The sequence below is a fragment of the Gallinula chloropus genome, assembly GCF_964237585.1.
Source record: "Gallinula chloropus genome assembly, chromosome: 4".
In the NCBI taxonomy this organism is placed as follows: Eukaryota; Metazoa; Chordata; class Aves; order Gruiformes; family Rallidae; genus Gallinula; species Gallinula chloropus.
The window spans coordinates 86,272,785-86,294,270 of NC_140088.1; the positions used below are offsets into that span (position 1 = coordinate 86,272,785).

At 39.6% G+C, this 21,486-nt stretch overlaps 2 protein-coding genes across 4 annotated transcripts in view; one reads left to right on the forward strand and one right to left on the reverse strand.

Moving 5' to 3' along the window:
- CTNNA2 (catenin alpha 2) overlaps positions 1–21,486 on the forward strand; it is a gene marked incomplete at both ends in the record, with an annotated part of 407,127 nt that overhangs the window by 237,903 nt on the left and 147,738 nt on the right. The window lies entirely within an intron of this gene.
- On the reverse strand, positions 18,496–20,267 carry LRRTM1 (leucine rich repeat transmembrane neuronal 1; the record flags this gene model as incomplete). Its single annotated transcript, XM_084262818.1, has 1 exon — positions 18,496–20,267. The coding sequence occupies exon 1, from the start codon at positions 20,059–20,061 to the stop codon at positions 18,496–18,498; it is 1,566 nt and encodes a 521-aa protein (XP_084118944.1). The 5' UTR covers positions 20,062–20,267.

Sequence of the window (21,486 nt, forward strand, 5' to 3'; positions counted from 1 at the left end):
TTTTTTTTTCTTTTCTGACATTAAGCAATATTTTCAAATGTCATTACCTACGTACTTGAGGAAATGGCTTTGAAGTAGGGTGTGAAGTTGAGTGCAACAGTTCCCGAGCCCTGTACTACACGATTGGTCAGAGATAAATGACCTTGCTGGAAGGTGATTTCAGTTATTTTAGTGGAATTTGCTACTGAAATAATGGCTGCCTCTGGAAGTAGCTGTTAAAAGTGACTTTCAGTAGGCTGCTGTCCTGTCTGGTGGGACATATATATCCTTGTGTGGCTTGGAGACCGTTCTTCCTTTGCTCCGAAATAGGAGTCCATGCTTTTTAGTGTGAGGAAATGTTGTGTCCATAGCCCTGACTTCACACTCCCAAGAATCCTACAGATCTTTGGGATGAGCTGATGCACCCTTGCCAACAAAATTCTGGAGAAAATTCACTCATCTTCGAAAATTCTGAAGCCAGCCAGCTGAATGCACACATTTAGCAGAAAACTCCAGCAAAATGAAGTCTGTAACATCAGTGGAAACCTTCTGGATTAACCAGACTACCTGTGATCTAAGAATCAAGCCTTTTAGATGTCATAGAAGAAGTAAAACAGAAAAAACCCAGAAATTCTTCTTTGACGGCCCTGATATATTAATTTAAAATCTCTCTGAAAGAGCTATAATTGTTCTCTCTGAAAGAATGCTATAATTGTTTGTGTTTATATTTTATTAGTTGTCAGGCACTGTCTAACAAAGGTAGCCAAGGACAGTGAAACAAGACAAGAAGACGCTTATTTAGGAGCACTGTATTGATAGGTGAGAATTAGAGATTGTTGTGGGATTTAACCAAGCCCTTGATGGAATGTTGTGTCTAAGGAAGAAAAAAAAATAATCTTTCTCTGGATCCATCCAGACATGCTTCAGCTTAATCAGCATCATCGATGTAAAGTTCCTGTCCAAAGCAATGAGGCACATTCCCACCAGACAAGTGAAGGGAAAAAGCTTCATAACCAAAGAGGTTCTACTTTCTCCATGATCCTGATGTAATTGTCACTCTTTTAAATCCCTGTGATAAAATCTGACTTGGAAATTAACTGAGCTGAGCTCCTAACTTCTCAGGACAGGTGTAGAAATAACCCGTTGGCTATGAAAACCTACACCAAATAGGAAGATTGCACTTAAGCTACCGTTATGTGCAATTAGCTTGGCTTCCTACAAGACTCCTGTGGTGAGGAGAGTAATCAACTCACCTACAGACAGTGTGAGTTCAGTCATTAATGCCACCGTATTTCTAGGCCAACCTCCATTCCGTGGGAAAACATAGCACTTGATCCATGGTTGGATAAGGGGACGTCCTGCTGTTCACATTAGATGGAAACAGCAATGCTAATGGCAGCATCTCATCAAACCCTAGGTTTGTTCTATACAAAAAAAGAAAAGAATAAATCATGTCTGAAATAACAGTGACAGAATAGGTCCAGCAATATGATGCATCCATTTTTGAAAAGACAGATGAGCTTTGGTGTTGTACCATAAATTCAGGTATAGACAGATAGTGCTTTCTTAACCACCGATATTGTATTTAAAATCTTGTGTCTAAAACTGGGATCTTTGCCTGTGAACACTCCTACTCCTTGGCAAAGCCAGAGAGTCAAGACTATGTATCTTGATATAGGTTTGTGGCAAATGCCAAGTGTGTTCCTGCCTGGTTTTGTCATGTCAGCTGCCATTCTGCCTGAAGTACTGTTGAGGAAATGTAGCGGATTTCAATTGCAAAATACTGAAGTATTAATTCAATTATCATACATGCAGATGTAGCCTCATAAAATAAGGTTCAGATGATTAGAGATATAAGGAAATTAACAAGGCTTTCAAAGAAGTTATATTGTGTCATATACATTTGTGTTTGTTCACTCATATTGAGATAGATTCAGTAAAAGTCAGTGAGTTTGTGCATTAACCTGAATTACATAACATAGACTCATAGACTCCTAGAATGGTTTGGGTGGAAAGAGACCTCAAAGCCCACCCAGTGCCACCCCTTGCCATGGACACGGACACACCCCACTAGCCCAGAGTGCCCAAAGCCCCATCCAGCCTGGCCTTGAACCCTGCCAGGGATCCAGGGGCAGCCACAGCTGCTCTGGGCAGCCTGTGCCAGGGCTTCCCCACCCTCCCTGGGAAGGATTTCTGCCTCCCATCTCCTCTCCATCTGCCCTCCTGCAGCTGAAGGCCATTCCCCTTGTCCTGTCCCTCCCTGCCCTTGTCACCAGCCCCTCTTCAGCTTTTCTGGAGCCCCTTTAGGTACTGGAAGGTGCTTTAAGGTCTCCCTTGAGCCTTCTCTTCTCCAGACTGAAGAACCATAACTTTCTCAACCTGTCTGCATAGGAGAGGTGCTCCAACCCTCGGATCACTGTTGACATTAATAGGATCTCACCATTATCATTACCTCGCTTCTCAATTCAGTCCTGTAGTGAACTGAGTGTTGGAAATTTGGTGAGGTTTTCACTGTTTCGTGTAAAAAATGTTTACTTTACTATTGGTGTTTTTACTAGCTTTACAGTGAGCTTTCTGCCTTCTGCTGGGCTTGCTTAAAAGTGCATCCATATATGATGATCTTCATAGTCTTTCCAGGGATGACAGACCTGACCGTGATGTATTTTCTTCTCCCAGATTTCCTAGGAGGCATCATTTAATTATTAGCCACTTTATTATGTCTCCAAGTACACAACTGTCGGTAGCTGTTTTGTATGGGAATTAAATATTTTAGATCTTGTAATGTGCAGTTTCCCTAATTTTGTGTTTTTCTTTGACATATCATTTCACACTTAACTATAAATAATAAACTACTTAGCTCATACATATCAATAAGAAAGTCTGTTAGAAGTGAGAGATTGCTTGCTTAATACCAACAAGTACTTTGGAGAACATCAAATCCCCTGACAGATGAGTGTTGCCACAAGGATTTATTTTGTTCAGGCTTTAACTAAAATAGCTTCAGTTGCATTTTGCTATTTAAGGATATTGAAGTAGAAGGTTATAGCAAAATGATTTATAGATAGTAATTGCATTTCCCAGCTTACCTATTTCCATAAATGAAATCACGGATTCAATTTGTACTTGATCTTGAGCACAACAATGTCAATATTTGTATATTCATCAGTTTAACTAGAAAGTAGTTTTCTTTTGTTCCTGCTAAAAATATTTGGAAGTTTTAGGACGCATGCTAGTGTTGATTTTATTTTTCTCCTCATAAGGTACACAGAAAAGTGTTTCTATATTTGGAGTATTTAGATTGTTAATTAAAAGAAGCTTTTGAATTTTAAAGCTGCAAGGCTAACATAGTAAAGGTATATGTTCTTAAACTGTATTTTGTATGCTGTATAATCAGCATTCTCCAGCAGGAGAATAAATAAAAATACAGAGTCCTACCTTGTATCTGGAAGTTGAATCATAATGAAATCATCTTCAGTTGCAGAGATAACACACAATCAGATGTGGTATTTCACTAATTTGATTAGGCAAAATCGTGTTGGACTGAAGGAAATAGAACTGCATATTTTTACCACTTGTTATAGAATAAATGTTCACAGTGATTGTCACAGCACTCTGGTGTGATTTAAGCAACTTAGTTTGTTTTCTGGTACTGAAATGAAGAACAGAAAAATTAAGCAAATTAAGGTGAAATCAAATAGCTCCAAGCAATCAAAGATTGGTGGGGAACTTCGAAAGCTGAACATGGAGCTTAGCACTTGAGTGAATCTAAGCAAGCTTCCAATCAGGTGCTGCAAACAGATGATTCTATGTTACTTAAAATGAGAGACTTGCTTTTACCAAATAAAATGTTTCTTATGAAGACCAGAGGCAAAGGCAGGACTTATGACAGGAATGCTATTTCCTAAGTGGCCAGAACCCCTCTAGATTATTCTCCAATGTCCTCCTTGCTAATGTCACTAGTAAAAGCAACTTTTCCTGGCTATCTTTCCTTCCCATTGCTTCAGTGCTCTCTTTTTGCTGCCTAAGTTGTTCCTTTGTTGGCTCCCCAGGTTGTCCATACTTGAAACTGCAAGCAGGCCAGCAGGCCAGTCTGAGAACTGTTGCTTCATATGTTGGGTGTCACAGCTATTTAGAGACTTGAAATTTCTTTCAATTACCCATTTTTATTGGAATCTGTCACTGTGGTCTGCTAGCCAAAACAAGGACTTCACTAAAAAAATAATAAATTGCTGGCTAATATTATTTGCATGGTAATTGCTTTGCAGTGCCTATTAAATCAGTGTTTCTGGCACAGCTTTGTGATAGCAGAAGTAGGGATATTAATATACTGAGACAAAAAGCTTTACTCATTTTATGGTTTTTACATAAATTACTATTTTCCCATGGGAGGAGTGGGAAATGTATACAGTCTTTCCCTCAGCCCGATGGGATCTTGATGAGGGTCATTGCATGGGCTGGAAAATCAGCGATGTTTGCAGATGTTTAGGGAAATGTTTAATGGGACAGGGTCAGCTCTGCTGTAGACTTCTTGTACCTTTGTAGTCCAGCTGATCAGCACAGAAGCAGAAAATCCAGCCTGTTTCCAGCTTGAAAATGACGGGTGACGTGTCATTCACCAGTCTAGAATGCTTGCCATGCATCTTCAGCACAGTTAATCAGAATGTATGCTGGAAGTCCAACACCTTCAGGTTATGTTGGATTTACTGTCCTGGCTTTCATTACCGGCTGAGCACATACACAATCATTTTGACAGGTCCAGATGAAATGGACTGTCTGACCATACACTAGATGACACAGGTGTCCATATTTTCATCTTTTTCAGGCAAGAAATACATGAGCTTCAGGTAGCTCCTAATTCAGGATGTTTAAAGCAACATCTGTCTCATGGTTTGGACTTGATTTGATTTCTCCATCTAGGGCATTCATGGCAATTACATACTGTATATAGGTTGACTGGGAACAGTCTTCTGAATCTGACCGCATTTGTTAGGTCTGATCACAACTCCAAGCTGGTTTTAGTAAGCATTTGGTGAAGTCTGGGATCATGATCTTACGGGAACAATTTTTAATGTTATATAACATGTCCCACTTTAAGCATTTCTAAGACGCTTCATACCAAAGCTCTTTTGTCTATAGTGCATCATTGCATACCATTATTTTTAGCTGCCATGATTTAAAGATGCTACTGTAAAGACAGTATCACACATTTTCTATATGATTTTTTCTTTCCCCTTAAGTGCTCACAGGACTCACTGCAATTTGTAGCTAGAGTTTAATTAATTATTAGGCATATGTAACTGTCAATCAATAATTTAGATACTTCTGGCTCACAGTTTTTGGAATGGAGCTTGGTTTATGAAGAGTGAACAAATATACCATTCCATCTGTTAGCCAAACCACCTGGCACAGAACCATTTGGGGCATAATTATGTTGTTGGCAAGAGTTTCAAAAAAATGTGATTTCTAGAGTTTTAATCCCAATTGATGCTTCACTTTGTAGTGATGGAAACCTGACTAATGCATGAAGGAACAGGGTTTTTTTCACACCTCTGAATAAAATAACTTGTGTTCACCTTGGAAAAAAAAGAAGCCTAACATTGACGAATATAGGAACCAAGAGACAGGCGTGAAATAATCCTGAGAGCATAATCACAGGAATGGAATTGAAACTGGTCTGTTGTTATAAACAGTTGAAAAGAGTCACGTAGGAGTTGCATCATTGTCCTTTTAATCTCTGTAGGAAGAGATTGGGACAATTTGGGAAATTATTTTTTCCTTCTTGATGGTAGTGTGAATGTTTTTCTGAACTCTGGGTTTTACAAGATTGTTGTATCTGCTAATCTATTTTCCTATTCTTTCGGTGATAAAATGTCTTCTTTAATCCTCTGGAAGCACAGAATACACTCATAACAGACTTAGCAAATTATATTTGAAATATAAAGGAACTTTCTCTTTTTAACTCCTGGAAGGGAAAAACAAACATAGAAGGTTAGCTATAGGTTAGATAAAACTTCTGCAGTAGGAGAAGAAACTAGATACACCATTTATAAAGGAAAAGAAATTACACCAACTGTTTACTGCTGGTTGCAAACAGTCTTTAAGGGTGGAGTTGAACATCATGCAGAAGTTGCATGAAAGAATGTGCTATATATTGTAAAGCTGCAGTTGGGCTGAGGCTGATCTAATAATCTATGGAGTGTTGTGTTTCTACACACCAGAACACTTAAGCAGGTAGTTAGAATAAACATTAGTCCTTTTTTTTAACTAAAATTAGTGAGATATAAAACAGAACCTGGGTGGGTTGTTTGTTTGTTTTCTATTTTGTTTTTATTTTGAAGTTGTATTGCTTGTTGCTGTTCAGGGCACCTGGTCTGACCTCAACAACTTGTCATTCTCCATGTTACAGAATGACAGAGGTAAAAATTTGCAATTGAAAGTACAAAGAAATGAGGTTATTGAAGAGAGGTTTTATTTATGTATAAGAAACACCCACGCAGAATAGTTTGCTTTGTTAAAGGTTTGCTTCCTTGTGGTAAAACACTGGCATGCCATATTTTAGTGTCTGGGGAGAGAGCATCCTTGATTTTAATTCTTTGCATGGTTAAGGTAATTCAGTTATCATTCAATTTAATTAAATGGCTTTTAAGATTTAATTTTCGTGAAGGGAAAAAAGATCTATCATTAAAATTATGATTGAATGTTTTCTTTTTTCTTTCTTTCTTTTTTTTTTATTGTGGCAGATATTGGGAAAAAGCCTTTGAGATAACTCTAGCAATAAAAAAATGCTTCTGGTAGCCTGTAAAATGTGTTATCTGTAATGAAAAAAGTATCGTGGATATTGTTAATTGTAAGTGATGAATTAGTCTGGAACCTGACACTTAATTTACCCCAGTAATGGCAGTCAAGGGAAATCACAGAATACACGAGGCTGTCAGTCTGAAGAAGCCCCTCTTTTTCAATTTGTAGAACCTTATGTGTCTTCAGCTGAAAATACTGTGAGCAGAAATCTAGGAAAAAGATACTTTTTCGATTTTTTTTAGAGTTAGGTTAAGAAGAACAAGCTCTGTGTTCAAAAATATGCATTTCCTATATGAAATAAAGCATATTATAAGCAGGAGGGGATTCAACTTTTTAGAAGGATAGACAATGGCAGGACAAGGGGGACGGACTAAAACTAAAGGAGGGAAGGTTTAAATTAGATATTAGGGGGAAGTTTTTTCCAGAGAGAGTGGTGAGGGGCTGGAACAGGCTGCCCAGAGAGGTGGTGGATGCCCCGTCCCTGAAGTGTTCAAGGCCAGGTTGGATGGGGCTCTGGGCAACCTTGTGTATATCCAGGCCTGAGGTTGGTGGCCCTGCCTGTGGCAGAGGGGTTGGAGCTCTTGAAACTGTCTTGACAACGGGCATTATGAATACAAGGGTTGTCTGTAATTGCATCGTAAGGGACAGACTATCAAACCTGCTCTGACTGTGGATAGTAATGAATTAATTTGATGCTGAAGAGCAAAGTACTTATGTTGTTATATACAAATCATTTGAATAATCTGTTTTCTAAATATTTTTAATTAGGTAAAATTATTAAGACACACTGGAAATGGGTTCATTTTTTAAATTTAAGAAATGAGAAGTCAAACTGTGCCTTGTTTGTTGTGTTAGTCTTTAGTTTCAGTTGAACAAAGTAATAATGACATATTAAAATTAACATTAAAATGCTAGATCTGAACTCCATCTAAACTAGGGTCTTTGCCAAAAGGAAAGATTTTGGAGGAGAAAAGTCTAATCCCTTGCTACTTCTAATCTTCCCTATAACCACAGCCTGTTACACTGTTGAGGATGTAGTAGACCCATGAAAGGGCAACCAAGGGCTGTTCACATCTGTTCCAAGCCACCAGGTTTTTTCTTTTTTTTTTTTTTTTTTGGTAGAGAACCAGACCCTAAAACACACAGTCCCAACACAGTGTTTGGCGTTATCTCAACCAGAAAGAGAGCACAACTCCTTTTCAGTCCTCAGCAGCACCCCTCAGTGCATCCAGCTTAGCATCTCAGCTCCTTCGAATCAGGAAGTTCTAGGGTAGGAAGAGAAAATGGTCTGTTATATTCCATTATTCTGGATTCAATGGTTTTAAGGGTCTTTTCCAACCTAAATGGTTCTATGATTCAGAAAACTTGGTAAAAATGGGGGATTCTTCCAATTTTAGCAACTGTCCTGTAGTAGAAAGAGGAAGCAGTAAATGACCAAGAAGAACCCATGTGTGTTTGAAATGTGGGGATGTGAACAGTTCATCTGGCCTCGATTTCTCCAGGTGACCGTAGATGCACAGGCTGGTTAGAAACACTGAAATTCAGTGACTGCTCCATGAGTAGGAAATTAAAAGGACCATTTTCACCACATGTTGTTCCTAAAATAAAAGCACCTTTTTTAATCCAAACCATTTTAGGGGGTGTATGTACAAAATTAATTCAATATTCCCATTTTTCTGTTTCTTTTTTTTAATACCTATTTTTTTGCATCAGTGATGTCTTATACAATGAGTCCAAAAGTTTATCTTTTAATTTATGATTATTTCTGATGCTAGAGTGTGCATGGGCCCCTGTCACACTCCATATCCCTGCAGATAGGTACAAGCACATCACCAGAAAAAAAAAAAAACTACCTCAGCTGTAAAACAGCTTCTGCCCTAAGTAATGACAAGAAACAACGGTGGACTACATCAGGCAGATTTAATGAGGAATAGCAAATAATAATAATATAAAGCGAAGCAATGTAAAATTGCAAGGGGAATAAAAAAAAGGGGGAGGGGGGATAAGGGGGGCGGAGATGCGAGCTTGCTTGAAAATCAATTGCCAGCGCCTTGCCTTCTCTTTGCCGTCCGTGATGTGATTTTGCAGTCGCCCTGTGTGGACTGGCCACTAGAGGGGGAATGGGTACACGTTTTGCTCTCGAGCCGCAGCTGTAGGTCCAGGTTCTTTGCCTCTCTCCTTAAATAACAAACTTTCCCAAATCATTCATCCTCTTACCTGTCAGTAGCCTCGCTTTATCTACCTGTTATACCCTTTCCTAACTTATTCTTAACTGAACGAGGGGTTGTTTTCTATCTGAATACAGTGCAGTGATTTATATCAAGCTATTTAATTTCTTGTGTGTACATTTGAGATGCTATTCCACTTTTCTTTTTCTTTCTTTTTTTTTTTTCTTTTCCTTTCTCTGCACATCAAGCAGAGAATTCCAGTGCAATAACCAGCAAGATATTTACCCAATTGTTGCATATAACTTACATCTCCAAGGTATGGACGAACAGTTTCCTTTTGCTTTGTATTTGACAATTCAGAATTTCATCCATCACAGTTTATATAATCTTCACCCTTTAGAATTCCCTTTGCCCATCGTTTTGATTGTTGTTACTTCTTGGTAATAGAAATGATCTGTCATTTTGAAAAACAACAAGCATTTCCTGATTGTAGCTAGGATGATTCAGCAGCCTTGTGACCATACTACGCTCCATTTTTTTGGCTGCATTGTATAGAAGGGCACTGTATTATTTGGTGCCTAGCTAGTTTTCTGTGTCCTCAGAACTTGTCTTATTTGTGAGAAACTGAATATCTTTTAAAGGCATTTTGTCAAAAGCTCTTTATAAGTCCAAATATAAAATTGCCTTTAGTGCATACCCTTTTTGTTAATATTATTAAATTTAAGGTTCAGGACTGCAGGTCCAGAGGAGCGTAGTGTTCCTCCACAGATAACCAGTGACTTAACCCTGTTTTGTGCTATTACAGACCTTAACAAGTCTTGAAACAAAATTAACAGCTACTGAGGTAAGACTTACTGGTGCACTATGATCACCTTTAATCAGCAGTGTATTTTAGTTGTCCAGGTTTTGGTGCAACAGCTACTTTTACTAGAAATCTACTGGTTTTTACTTGCTCCTCCACTCTATTTTTTAAGCTTTTTTTTAAAAAAAAAAGATCTCTTGATAAACACTATTTGGACCTACTGATTTCTTCTTTTAACTGCACCAGTTTGCTTTAAACACTCTCACTTTGATTTTCCAGTTGCTAACATCTCAATTACCTGGAAAGAGTAGATTTGGGATAGATTTTGGTCTTTGTTTCAAGTTTGATTTTCCAGGACTTATCCATCAAATCCTTATTAAGAGTTATCATTAACCATAGCTTCACTCCTTTACTAATGAAAAGTGACAGATTGGGGCTAGATAATACTACATAAGGAAACAATATAACCAGAGGGGAAAAAAACCTTTTTCTTTATGAAATATATAGACTGTAAATTCACAGACCTACTTAGCAGAACTTTTCTTGGAAGATCCTAATTTCGTCATCTAGAATAACCTAATGTGATCCCTAACAGTTGTCAAAGCCAAAGAAATGCATTCACAAATCCCATACAATAGGGTTTGCTTCAGCATGGAAGTGCTACCCATCTAAAAAAAAAAATCCCACTGATTTAGCATATTTCACCTAAAGTAAAAGTACAGTCTCTATGGGTTCAGTTCTAAGTGTTACAGCAATAAAATAGTTAAGATTTTTAAAAATATACCAATAAGTCCATGGTGACAGAGCAAAGATGGACAGAGGCTCTGGGGTCAGCTTCATGGGTTGCTGTTTCCCCTGCTGCAAATGTGTTTGGATAGACTCATTTTGTCTTCAGATATCATCACAGAGCTTTGCTAACCTTTCATGAGCTTCTCCTATGTTGGTTTTCACCTAATTCTCTTTCTGAGTAATCTGCTATGGGCACTGCCCCTTTTCAATTTTCCATTTATTTTTTAGCATTGATTTTCTCTACCCCATGTAATTCACCTCCTTGCAGTTGTGCTCGATGCCCTCCACCTTCTGCAAGCTTAAGAATTTTCCCACAAAGTGGGTTGGGTTTTTTGTTGTTGTTGTTTTGTGGAGGGTTGGGTTTTTTTTTTCCCCACAGAGAGTCTGTCAGATGCATTTCTTCCACTCATTTATTGTCTCCATTATTTCTTTGTGTTTCAGACCATAGGATTCACATTCAATTTATTAGACTGCAGCAATTACATCATAAATTCATTACATCCTGTTGTTGTTTGGGGATTTGATCTGACAGTAGCATTGTGTCCTGGGCTGTTTGTAAAGGTAGTTGTGGCACAAGGAGAAGGTTGGTGAAGGTGGAGGCAGCCACATATGCTGGTAAAGAAATAGAGAATGCCCGATATGGACTGACATTTACATGAAATGAAGGTAAACGTTTGACATGCAGTGGCCTCTCTAGCATGGGGATTGCAAACCTTTTAGCAGAAGCCACAAGTTTGTTTGCTGTTAAAAAAAATTGCTTTGGGAAATAATCTGGATCAGAGAAGTAATTTTTCTGTCAAGTTAAACTTTAGTGCAGAATCAAGGGTTGGGTTTTGCTTTTTTTTTTAAAAGGAGTGGGGGGGGAATACTCTTAGGTGGTTCATCTCATTATTATTAAGATTCTTTAATATTTACCAGGTTCTTGTAGTGACCCAGACTGTGACTAGATGCACTGAAATACAGGGACAGAGTCAGGTTTACTCCCAGGACTTCTTGTCTTGCAAAGAGGGTTGATAGCAGATGTGTTTCAAAGGGGCTGTCAGTTGTTAAGATGATAAAACCCTCTGGAATGCAATAGTTGTGGACTGTTCTTGCAGTTTAGTTTGGGATTTTCAGGAATTCATTTCCTTCCCCCCTCTACCCCCTCCTTTTTAATTCACTCTGCCTGTGAAGCTTGGGAAACGAAAAATGGGAGAGTGAATAAGAAGGGATAAAAAATAGAGAGAAAGTATGTATAGTACATAATTTAAAAGATACTCAGCTATCTGTTCCCAGTTTGAGTCCTGCATGTTTGAGGATGGTGTTTGCTCATACCTCCCTGTAACCACTAGAGTACAGAGGTGCGCTGCTTCAGGGAGATGGGGTAGACATAAGCTGCATCACTGGGTGAGCACTACATCACTTTGCTATGTCCATGCAGAGGTTGGTTTGGGGTTGGTTTTATTCAGCTCAGATTTTACTGAAGGTACAATTTCCAGTCCCATCCCTGCTGTCGTGCTCTTCCTCACTACTAAGAGAAAGGTGGTGGTCTTGGAAAAGGCCACCACAACGTTTGTGATAAAGGAAGGGCCAGGCTTAGTGTCCAACCAGTGCCACAGAGCGATCCCCTGTGCTGAAAATGGTAATTCAGCAACGAAGGAGGTTTTTATACTTACCTATTAGCTTTGAAGTATTGGATTTAGTCGTCGTTAGCTCAGAAATTGGTCACGTTCCCATAGCACCCGTGTTGAAAGACATCTTTCTGGCGGTAGTTACTGTGTCTGGTGAGGATGTGAAGAACGTAAGAGCAGTGGAATGGTTTAAAATAAAAAGTGCCTTAGCGGAATAGTGGATGCTGTTTGCCAGGCACAGGACCAGATAATATTATCCTTTAGCCTCTGCTCTCAGTAGGTGATGTCCATCCTTGGATTTTGGGGAAGAGAAGTGGTGGAAGAGGTGAAAAAACTGGTGTTTATTTTAAACTGAATTTCTTCTCTTATAATGCAAATCTGGGTACTTTGAACTCAAACTCCGGTCAATGCCGCCTGTTACATTTGTCTGTCTCACCAAGCTATCATACCAGCAAAAGGGAGTAAGAGCAATAATTGGTTTAAAGGCTGAATAATCGCCTCTGAATGCCAACAAGTGACGTTATCTTTGTAAGGAAAACAATTGCCCTGTTCTCACGGAAATACGATTTCACTGCAAATATGTTCTCTTTAAAGCAGACACACTGCAATAAAATTACAGTGCTCTGCAGCATTCATCTTACATCTTCACAGCCACCCACCCAATTACAGGCTGTGTCTTGCCAGCAGAAGATTGTTGCTTGGTTCCTGTAATATTTTTGTAGCCTTACTTTCTGCTAACTTTAGAGGTAGGCTGCACTTACTCCTTTTCTTTCACCAGGGTTTTGTGCTGTAAAAAAAATATATATATATATAAATTTGGCTGGTATGGAAGGTCTCTTCCATGGTTCTAAATAGGTTTTGTTTTGTTGATTTTTTTTTACTTAGAATTTTCTGAATAATTGTTTCTAAAACCTTAATAGCTCTGGTTTATGTCAGTAATTATATGAAAGGTTAATCTTTAAATCACCACCATTTCCTAAATTCCTAATCAACTTCATGCTTGGAAAGGAACCCGTATAAATGCTCCAATTTGTTAATATTAGACTGGGTTGAGCAGGTCAAGGAAAACTATAACCTTGGTGCATAATGATAAACTGAACACAGCAAAAATCTCTCAGATCTGTTTGTCATCATAGCTGTGAATACAGAAGCTGAGCATGAGGGAGAATGAACGTGGGGATAATTAGCAGGAGAATCTTCTATAGCTCAAGATCACCTCTCTCTAAATGAGGGTTTTCTTAAAAGATGGGTGGGAAAATAGATTTGGGGTAGAAAAAATCTGATTTTTTAGAAAGCCTGTGGTGTGCTGTGATGAGCTAAGAAATCCAGCCAAAAAAAAAAAGAGTGGAAGAGGCACAGTGGTAGAGTTCAGCAAACAAAATGATGGATGAGGGGGGCATTGTGCTCCCGGGGGTGGGAGGGAGGATGAGGGGAGAGGGAAATGACTGACGGGCTTGTGTGCGCGTGTGTTTGGGAAAGCATGTCCGTCTGTGCCTCTGTAAATGAGTGTGTGTGTGTGACTGTGAGTTTGAAAAGACAGGGGAAGAGAGAGAGAGAGAGAAAGAGAGAGAGATGCCTGGTATCTTTCTTACATCTTTGCTGTTGTCCTTGCCATGATCTTAACATAGGAGGTGAAGGCACTGAAAAACCTTGTTTTCCTTGTGTGCAGAGTGATCCCCTTGCCTTCTCACCGGTTCTCATCTTCCCTTTCATCCTGTCCCCTCACCCTTTTCTCTTTCTTGCTCAATGAAGCTATTTAGTGTCGTACCCTCCTTGCCAGAAGCTGTTTCATCCCTGCTTGCACAGTTTTTAAAACTGGTTTCTCCACCCACCTTCAGTCTTGGTTTTTCATCTGTGCTAGTCCTTTAGACATACCATCTTTAAAAAGGAAAAGGCATAGGGAGCCAGCAGCAAGCTGATTTAGTTGTCGTTACTGCAGTCTTTTCTCTCATCTTTTGTCTCCTCTTAATTTCTTTTATTATTATTGCTGTTATTATTATTATTGTCTCACTAGAAATAAGCTTCCTAATTAAATACTCCTTATCTGCCATTCTGAATGCCATTGGAGAAGCTGGGGGGAGTGGTATTCAGACTGTCCCTTTTGCTATTAATGTGGAATAAGACACGCACAAGAAACAAATTTAGTCCATCTCAAAAGCAAATGAAGGGCTTTTTTATCAGAACCAAAGAAAATGCTCAAATAGGCACATTTCCAGCGCCCCTCAATGCCTTGGCCATAAAAAACATACAGAATATATTAGAGCATACAAAAATATCCTTAGGTATCACTGATGATCTTTCTCTGGCACATGTACCAGCTATGAACCAGGCACGGGACTGCGTCTTCGGAGTGGTACAGAGCATCCAGCTAGTGCTGTGCACATGGAGGAACAGCTTGTCCCCTTGGTTTAACCCCCTGCAGTACTCAAACAGCATGGTAAAGGAGGGAATTTCCAGCTTTAACACAGAATTTCTTTGTATTTTATATATTCAGGCCAGAAACAGAATGTGGTACATTAGCATTGATTCTGTGGTTTCATATCAATTCTTTTTTTTTTTTTTTAAATAGTACAGAAAGGAAGGAAAAAAGACAGAAAGGAAAATAAATCATCCCTTATATACATTCAAAGCATACACAGCAACAGTTCCTTCATCACTGGGTGCACTGTGAGTGTATATTGATGTTAGCAGCAAGAGATTGCATATTTGAGATCTCTAACACTGGTAGTGTTAACCATCCTCAAAAAAGGTAGTTCTTTTGCTTGCCTTTCACCCTGTCTTGCATGTTAGGAGACACTTAAATAAAAAGAAAATAATGTTAATTACCTATTTATTAAAGGGAGATTAGTCCTATTAAGTGGAACATTAAAAAGGGAATATTTAAAATATTTTCATTCCTTCAATATTCCCCAAGCATCTCCTGAACAAAAAAAAAATGCCACAACTAACCCAAAAAAGCATGTTTCTTTTCTTTTTTTAAATTTTTCCTCTTTTTTTCTGGAGCCATTTCAGAAGCCAGCATAAGGGCATCAAAAGAGAGGAAATGACATATCTCTGGACAGTTGGAGAACATGAAATTTGGAGGAAAAGGTTAGGGAAAATTTGTCCCTGCAGTGGCTATAAATGCAGTACAAATATAATAACTCTTGTATATACCAATGCACGCAGCCTGGAGCAGGATGAATAACTGGGTTTGCAATAGCTGGATTGAGATGAAATACTTGCTCCTGTATTTCTTTACAACCCATGTATTTTTCATGTAAACTTTCAGAATAGACATGGGAACCCTATGGAGCACCTCCATTCCCTGGAATAGCAGTGATTCCCTTCTCTGTACCAGTAGATGCTCAGAGGGTGTCCAGATACTGTCTGGAGACCATTAGGAGGTTGTCTTTAGAAGGTATCACCCATAGAAAAGTTTTTTTGCATGAAGATTTTAAAATATATTGTTTTCTGAAGTTTAATAACTTCTCTGCACTGTGGAGGAACCATCCATCATCCTGCTAAGGGTGGCAAGTCATTGGTGGTCATTACCTCTCTTCAGGAGAAATGGCAACAGGCAATACCGAAATCAGCTCTCACTTAGGAAATCACTGCACCTTTAAAGAAAAATGTTCTGTTCAGTTTACTTGAGCTGTCAATGCAAGATGCATGAAGCACAGAGGTGAATAAATTCCAAAGGCAGAATTGCTCACGTCTTTGCAAACGTGGCTTGAGGTTGCTAACACCAATAAACAGCAGGAATAATTCCAGAGGGGTGCAATCACTAGTGTGTTTAAAATACAGCCCACAAATAACGCTAGAAATACATAGAAATACAACCATGGGATGATTTTTGTTGTTGGTGGTGGTATCAATCTTGCATCAGGTTTACAGGGGCAAAACCATGACTGAACTAGTAACGTGTCCTTACAGCGACAGGGGGGCAGTATAGCAATAAGGATAATTCTTTATATTTTTTTTTCCCCATATACAGACAATATTTTAACAGTCTTGGTGGTTTTTGGAAGCTTCCTGGCAACTAGCTGTAATCAGTCCTTCTGGCTGCAGTGCTGCATGTTGATTTGAGGAACATAGTCCAAAGTTAGAGAGCCAATTTTTCAGGATTAAATTCCCTATTGATTTCAGAGCAGGGTTTAATGGGGAAAATGCATCTAGTTTGGTCCTTGGTTACCATAGAATGAAGTATCTTCTCTTAAAATATGATCAGGCACCCAAAGAGACAAGGAGCTCTTTACTCCTGATCTACTCTGCCCTTACTTTTAGGTTCATACATGGACACTCAGGTCACTTGGGAGTTTCAGGATGGATCAGGCCCGTGCCCTCTTGAGGCACAGAAACAGTAATGTGCATTGTTTTAAAGGAAAAAAAAAAGAAAGAAAAGCCTAGTTTTAACAGAGCTAGCTTGTTTCAAAGCTGTGGGTGAACTTTCAGTGAGTTTAATAAAAAAGCAGTTGCTTTTCATTAAATTTCTTATGAAAAAAAGTCCTCTCCCTCTATGAGGTCTCATGGCTTTCACAGATGACATTGTAGTCTCATTAAATAAAAATTTTGGTTAAGAGTCTATCATCACATTTAATATTAAACAGGCTGAAATGTACCAAATAGAGGAAAATAAGCTCTGACTTCTCAAAAATAGCCTAAGTTAGAAAAAAATATAAATTTCATTCTTTATGCTTAAAATTAATGTCTAAAACCTTCTGTGCAGGATTTTTTTTTCCTGCTCTGTAAGTCTGCTGTAGGCTTTTAAGAGTAGGTGGCACTTTGATGCTATCAAAAAGAAAAAGCCTTGTTAAATTAAAACGTATCTTAGATTTCTAAATTTTTCCTCTACTGGTGGTAACTGAAGGATAGAGGAGTGTTTACAAAGCATAGAAATGTTAGCCAATTCATTTTCCATAGCATTTTAATAGCATGTAATGCTGTATGAAGAAAATTTCAAGATGCTCTGCCTGATGTTCTAAAACTACTTCATCTTCATTAGTATGAGAGGAGTTGTTGAAAAAAAAAAATCATTCAGTAGGCTGTTCACATACTGGAATGAAAAATCCAAAATACAAGGAAAGGAAGCCTTTATTTAAGGGCAGTCAAATGAAGCAGCTGTGTGATTCTACATTATTAAATCACTGCTCATACCCATCAATTCCATTTATCAGTCATTAGTAAGGAGGGTTCATGTACTTTCAGCCTCTGCAGAGATTTTTTTGGAGTTGTTTCATTAGTGAAGGCTGGTGGTGAAAGTGAGGGACATGAGATAGGCTTTGCTAGTGGTTTACTATAGGACCCAGAAGTATGCTCTAATAACTCTCTGTTACACTCTGACAGTGTTACAGCTGAGGTTTTACTCCTGCAACACACACAGGTTTCACCACTGAGAACCCAATAGATTTTGCTCTTCTCCAATCCCCCTGATACCACAGTGCCCAAAGCAAGGGTTTCGTTGCTCTGAGTATATCTCAAAACAAGCATAAAAGTGGGAAATGCTAGGAAAAGCCCTTAAATTTTGATTTTTTTTAGCTTTTTCATTTTAAACAGAATGGTAACAAGCACTTTTTTTTGGCTGTGTTTCGGTTGTTTGGGTTTTCTTGGATTTTTTCTTTTTAGTGAGACTTTGCAACACGATCAATTTTGGTACGAACTACTTTTGGGGGTTATGATGCAGGTTCTATGGATCATACAGCAACTAACAAGTGAGCTGTACTTAAAAATCCTCAGAAATCCTGTCCCAGGGACACAGTCAAAACTTTAACCTTTCTGAGGTGCACTGGCTCCTTGTTGTACAGGTAGCACATTAACAAAAATAAAATTCCAGTGTCATGCTTCGTATCTTTAGTAACACGATGTGAGTGTGTACTAATTACAATGTGAAGCCATCTGGTTAATTTTAAGCTTTCTATTTTATGTGGCTTCTTTGCTCCTAGAATTTCATTTCAACACTCAGTACGAAGAGAAAAAGAGGTTAAACTGTTGCATTTTGTATACAGGGAACAATTCATGTAATATACACCAGTCTGTAAAAACTGTAAATGCTATTTTTTTTTTATTATTTTAAACAGTTTTCTTAGTTTACAAAAGATCAATAATTGGTACCTTTTTACACTCTCAGATTCCTGAATATTGACAGATCTTCAAAGGGAGTATTAGCATATGAAATCTTAAGATTGACTGTCCTGAAGATTTTTAAGACACAATAAAGCTAAAATATCAAGTCTTTTAGACAGCCCCTCTTAACAATTTCAGGAGAGGAACGCCTCAGAAATCACCAGCAAAGCACAGCAACCCCCCCCCGTGCCACTGTCTGCCTGCACGCTGTTATTTGGTTGCACACTGTTTAAATCCCCAAGGAAAATCACACCTCGCATTCCCTCGCTGGCTGCTGGTGACAGGAACAAGATCCGTACTCATTAATGATCACCAGGGCTCCCTCAATGTGGTTGGGTTTGTAATCAACGTAATACTCCTGGGCTGACATGGCAGCCATTTGATGCATGGTCTGTTTTTGCTTCTGCTTTCTACGCTGTGTTACAAAGCACTGTCTTAGTTGCCTTAAGCTGGCTGGAAAGCACTTCCAGGAGACGTACAACACTAAAACCACGATGAGGAAGGAAAAAATCAGTGCCATGGTCCCCGTCACCACCTTGTGAATCTGAACGGCGTTCTCCGAGTTCTCGCCGGGCATGGTCACGGTTATGGCGTATGTCGTTTGGTCCCCTTCGCTGTCCTGCACGTCGTACGTGGCGGTGGCAGAGCCGTAGCTGAACATTTGGTCGCTGTTGTTGGTTACCGGGGAGAGGGTGTTAACGCTCGTTGGGTCCGCCGCGTCTTCACACAAGTGAAAAGCGTACACCGCGTCCAAAACATCCTCGCCCTGCGCGTACTCGGGGGTGGCACAGAGCAGATTGCTGTCGTAGCGACCCTTGAAGTTGCTCAGCCAGGAGGCCAGGGCGCAAACGTTGCGGCTGCAATCCCAGGCGTTCGCAGAAAGGCTGATGCTAGTGAGGGACTTCCAGGAGTCGAGGACTCGGGAGTCGATGTAGGTCAGCCGGTTGGAGTCCAGCTGCAGGGACTTGAGGTGAGGTACACTTTCGAAAACGTGAGGTTCGATGTATTCGATTTCGTTGCCGGAGAGATCCATTTTTTCTAGTTGCCATATCCAGTCCAAAGTGTTTACTACGATGGTAACTTTATTCCTTCGCAAGCAAAGAGAGTGCAGGGAGATGAGCCTGGGAAAATGGGCTAAATTCACCTTTACCAAGTCATTGTGCTCGAGGTGCAGCTCGGTGAGCTTGAACAAGCCTGCAAAAGAGTTTCGAGCCAGGCTCTTTAACTGATTGTATCCTATGTCTAGAAACTTCAGGCTGCGACAGTCCTGAAAAATTCTCACTGGCACGAACTTGATGGCGTTCGACCGCATGTGCAAAGTTGTTAGTTTTCTCAGCCCATGAAACAGGTCGGGCTCCAAAGACTGTAGGTTGTTGTATGATAAATCCACACTGCGCAAGTTTGGCATGGGTCGGAAAGTGGTGTTGGGCAGTTGGGTTATTTTGTTGGAACTCAGGGTGAGCTCTTTAACTCGCCGCAATTTTTGAAAGGCATTCCCCTCCACTGAGCAAATGTGATTGTGATCCAGATAGAGCCACGTGAGCTGCATTAACCCTGTGAACTGTCCATCATGCAGCTCTGAAAGGCTGTTGTACCGCAGAGACAAGCCCATCATGCCCGACAGGTTGCGAGGCATCTCTGTAAGATTCAGTGATTCACAGTACAAAAGCCTGCCCTCACACCGACATAGCTGTGGACACCCACTATTCACGGCTGGAAGCATTTTAGAAAAGATACCCAGCGTACACAATATCAACCCCGGGGGCTTCCTCAGCAGCCAGTTTAAACAGAGCCCGATAAGAAGGAAATCCATTAGCAAGAATATTTCCAAATATGCTTGAGAATGTCCATTGAATCTTTTCAAATTCTACATCATATTTTATTTAAGGGAAAAAAAAAAAAGAAAAAAAAAAAGGAGAACCCAAACCAGAAAAAAACCCCAAACAAGCCAGAAAACCAAAGCAAAACAGCAAACAGAACAAACACAGAGGCAAATATTTCACTTTACAGCATGCAGGAGCTGTGCAGCATTAAAGTTCACAGACATTCAAAGGTAAAATGATAGTGATTTTGTTCATGTTAAATGCTGCAGCAAAGAAAAAAAAAATCTTTCTTCATGAAAGAATTTAATTAAAAAGTGTCTTACCCACCCTTTTCCAGAGAGTGACAACCTCCATTCAGTTGCTTCCTTTGTGTTTGGACTAATTATATGCAGAGCTAAAAAAGACCCCTCTGTGCTACAAATTCAGTCCCTTTCAATTTTGTGCAAGGCTGGCAAGCTCACAATGTCTCACTTCGCTTCTGCTCAAAGAGCGAAAGGCTTGTCCAGCTAGCTTTTTAGCTGACTCCTAGGACCTGCAAGTTTCAGAACTATGTACATGAGCTTGATCTTCTCCTTCTCCCTCTGTCCTTTTCTCTGCAGTTAACACTGTGGCGTGAAAAAAAGGAAGAGAAAAAAAAAAAAAAATACCAACCAAAAAACCAAAACTCCAAACTCTTTACTAACGTACTCCACAGGATTTGTCAATCTGTTTAATGTCCATCATTTGCAACGACCATTGACCGGCACAACCTTTACTCCATAGAGAGATTACCATTCATTCACTGACCGGCTAAGGGTAGCTTTATTTCCCATTCTTTGTTCGCTTTGCTTGTTAGGTGATGCTTAGAGCAGAGAGAGACAGCAAGAATCCCTTCCCTTCAGCTGAGCAGTGTGTTGCTAGAGCATGCAGAGGCACCTAGTGTTCACTGAGTGTCGTAAGCTGCTCAGGATTGTACGCCTGCACTGTGCATCTCAGACATGGGCAGATTGAAAAGGGGTGGGCATAAAACCAACATTTGAGCGAACCAGGAAAGTAATATATGCTCTTTGATGAAATGGAAAATACTTTAAGCCTATCTCGCCATTTCTCAAACGGGCACGCACACACAGCCGCACAAATCATCAGCAGCGAGGCAGTGCTAAGTAGGAAGCTTGAGAATTAGGATTTCTTTTTTTTTTTTCCTCTATTTTTTTTTTTTTTGCTTTTGTTTAAAGTCTGAATCTATAAACTGTTAGCCGGCAGAGTGAGATACTTGATTTCTTGGTTTGGGAAGGAAGGAATGTGTAACCCAGTATCTTCGGATCGCTTTTTTTCCTCTCTAATTCTGATGATGAGATTTGCCTTTTGGAGTCTTGGGGTTGGGGGATTGGGTGTGGGGGGGCAGTATGGGGGGGGGGGGGAATGTGTGTGTGATG